Genomic DNA, 3,110 nt, shown 5'->3' with positions numbered 1-3,110 from the left:
GATGTCCTTTCTTTCAGGAAATTAGAAAACATTTGGTATTCTCTCAAAGGCTCTGAAACCACATTTTCAAGAATCTGGTCACCGCTTTTCTACCACGCTATGTCTTTGACATTTGATATGACCCCATGAGTGGTGCTCCCCTCACTTTGTAGTTATATCGGCGTAAACCCTTTATCTAACTTTTATAGTAGTTATAGTAGCACAGAACAGATTAAGCCTTTTAGTTGCCCCATTTTATTTGCTTTTTGATTAATTAATTTATATTTTATTTATTTCTGTAAGACCCAGGACACTCTGGAGGGACTATGTTTCTCGGCTGGCCTGGGAACGCCTTGGGATTCCCCCGGAGGAGCTGGCCCAAGTGGCTGGGGAGAGGGAAGTCTGGGTCTCCCTGCTTAGGCTGCTGCCCCTGCGACCCGACCCCGGATAAGAGGAAGAGAATGGATGGATGGATGGATGAAATCTTAGTTTGTATTTTTTCCATATGTGTATTTTTCAACTGCATCAGTCTATCTGAGCAGCTCAAGTAGTCAATTTTACCCCTTATACCTGTAGCTTATGGCAGACTGAAATATTCAGGAACCTAAGCAACTTCAGCATATGCATAGTCTGTCTATCCTCTGCTCACAACCATTTGTGTAGTAACATAGATATTGTTTGGTTGAGAAAACGATGAGAAACTAAACAATTGGTGTTATGCAAAAATGTAAAGCTTTAATACAAACTAATGTAACCTTGTAATGTCAGCCTGAAAATTAAAAAGAAAAAAAGAAAAAATAGCACTTCTTTGTTAGCCTCGCCGAAGCTGATTGACCTCATGGCTGCTGAGGTACTAACCTAAAATTCTCCTTTGGGATCAAATAAATATCTTATTGAATCAAATCAAATCGAATCAACCGGTGGAGTAGCCATTATGGATGTGCATAGCTTAGAGGAGAGTAAAAACAGAATTCCTGATAAGAAGGTTCTGATTTCATTGGTTTGTAGTTGTTTATGAAGTCTCATTCATAATACATTCACACAGTTCAGCTACTCATATCATCAAATTGTTTTGTTCTTCTTGTTTGTGGTCAGGATGACAGTTTACTGAGCCGTGAGGAGACAAAGATGAGTGAGCCCACATGGCTAGCAGATGATCTAGGAGCAATGTCAGACCTGAGCCCAGTAAGCCGTGGTAAAAAGATGCATCACAGTCCCCAGAACTCTAACAAAGAAGATGATGGTAAGCAACACTAAAGCGTTCAGTTCACCATGACAGAAACACTATTTATTAACCATTCGGATGAGCACACTTGTTTTATTTTTAAAGATAAGAAATTATTTTGTAATTCTGATTGTTTGTCATTCATCTGCTTGCCAGACATGTAAGAATGAAATGTGTTTCCCAGCCCAAGTAAAACATAAAAAATGAACTAAGCACCTATAATCCTATGGTACACACAGTCCAGAGGGCATCTTCAAGGTCAGAGTTCATGATCCTCACAACTTCAGCCTTGTTGGCCATGTTTTGAGTCTGCAAAAAAATTCTGCCTGAGTAGATGTAGGGGGGTTGGGGGGTCGGGAGGGGGCTCACTCTACACAGTGCAGTTTGAAGATTATCTCAAATGATACAATTTAGTCAAATTTAGATGACAACTGGTGGTAAACTTATGTAAGGTACAATATTTATCTTTTATAATGGTTTAAATGAAAGGGAAACCAAGTTAATTTGGTTAATATAACCTTAAAACTACTTGTTAAATGACATGAGAATTTTTTTTCCCAATACCTTAGGTGACACTAGTGGTGACCCCTAGTTTGATCACTAGACAGGTTACATTGCACATTTCTTTACAGACTGGGGTGATGTGCTCTATCTTCCTGGTTTTAGTGAGAACATGAGCAGCAGCATTCATGATCAGCTACAGCTTTCTGATTGATTTTAGGCAGACCTATGAAGACACTGTTGCAGTAATCAATGCGACTACAGATTTGCGAATACAGTTTCTCTAGATCTTGCTGGGATATTAATCCTTTAATCCTGGAAATGTTCTTCAGGTGATAGAAGGCTGTCTTTGTAACTGTCTTTATGTGGCTCTGAAGGTTCAGGTCTGAGTCCTCTACCACACCCAGATTTTAGGCCTGATCACTAGTTTCTAGTTGTAATAACTGAAGCTGTGTGCTGACTCTTGATCACTCTTTTTTAGGTCCAAAGATAATTACTAAACATCTGTTTAGTGCTTGGATGGGTTCAGAGTCACCTGGTGACATTGTAATGTAGAGCTGTGTGTCATCTGTGTAGTTATGGTAACTAATCTTATTTCCTGTTATAACCTGAGCTAGTGGGAGCATAAAGATATTGAATAACAGCTGTCCCAGAATTGAACCTTGGGGTACCCCATATGTGAATTCTGTCCGCTTCGATGAGAAGTTACCTATTGAAACAAAGAAATCCTTGTTCTTTATGCAACATCCGAACCAATCAAGTACTGGACCGGAGAGTCCTACCAAACTTTCCAGTCATTTCAATAATATGTTATGGTCAACAGTGTCAAATGCTGCGCTGAGGTCCAACAGACCCAGCACTGTGGTTCTTCCACAGTCTGTATTTATGTGGATGTCATTAAACTCTTTGACGAGGGCATTCTCAGTGCTGTGTTGAGCACGGAGACCAGACTGAAAGACATCAAAGCGGTTGGCCATCGTTAGGAAGCAATAATGGATAATGCTGATGAATGGAAGGTTGGAGATTGGCCTATAATTCTGCAATAGTGATTTGTTCAGATTTTTCTTCTTTAACAGTGGTTTGATAACTGCTGTTTTTAAAGCCTGGGGGAAAACACCTGATGAGAGGGATAAGTTTACTATTTGAATCAGATTAGATGTGTCCATCCAACCATCCATCTTCTTCCGCTTATCCGGGGTCGGATTGCGGGGGTAGCAGCCTAAGTAGGGAGACCCAGACTTCCCTCTCCCCAGCCACTTGGGCCAGCTCCTCCGGGGGAATCCCAAGGCGTTCCCAGGCCAGCCGAGAAACATAGTCCCTCCAGTGTGTCCTGGGTCTTCCTCTGGGCCTCCTCCCGGTGGGACGTGCCCGGAACACCTCACCAGGGAGGCGTTCAGGAGGCATC

General features: G+C 41.5%; 1 protein-coding gene across 1 annotated transcript in view; it reads left to right on the top strand.

The window, feature by feature from the left end:
• LOC108241798 (nucleolar protein 4-like) overlaps nt 1-3,110 on the top strand; it is a 134,673-nt gene that overhangs the window by 20,824 nt on the left and 110,739 nt on the right. The window contains exon 2 of the mRNA XM_037976938.1: nt 1,075-1,222. Coding sequence (XP_037832866.1) covers nt 1,108-1,222 — 115 coding nt within the window. The 5' untranslated portion in view covers nt 1,075-1,107. The remainder of the gene's footprint in view (nt 1-1,074; nt 1,223-3,110) is intronic.

This window comes from Kryptolebias marmoratus, linkage group LG8, assembly GCF_001649575.2.
Source record: "Kryptolebias marmoratus isolate JLee-2015 linkage group LG8, ASM164957v2, whole genome shotgun sequence".
Classification (NCBI taxonomy): Eukaryota; Metazoa; Chordata; class Actinopteri; order Cyprinodontiformes; family Rivulidae; genus Kryptolebias; species Kryptolebias marmoratus.
This window is presented reverse-complemented; position numbering and strand designations above follow the sequence as displayed.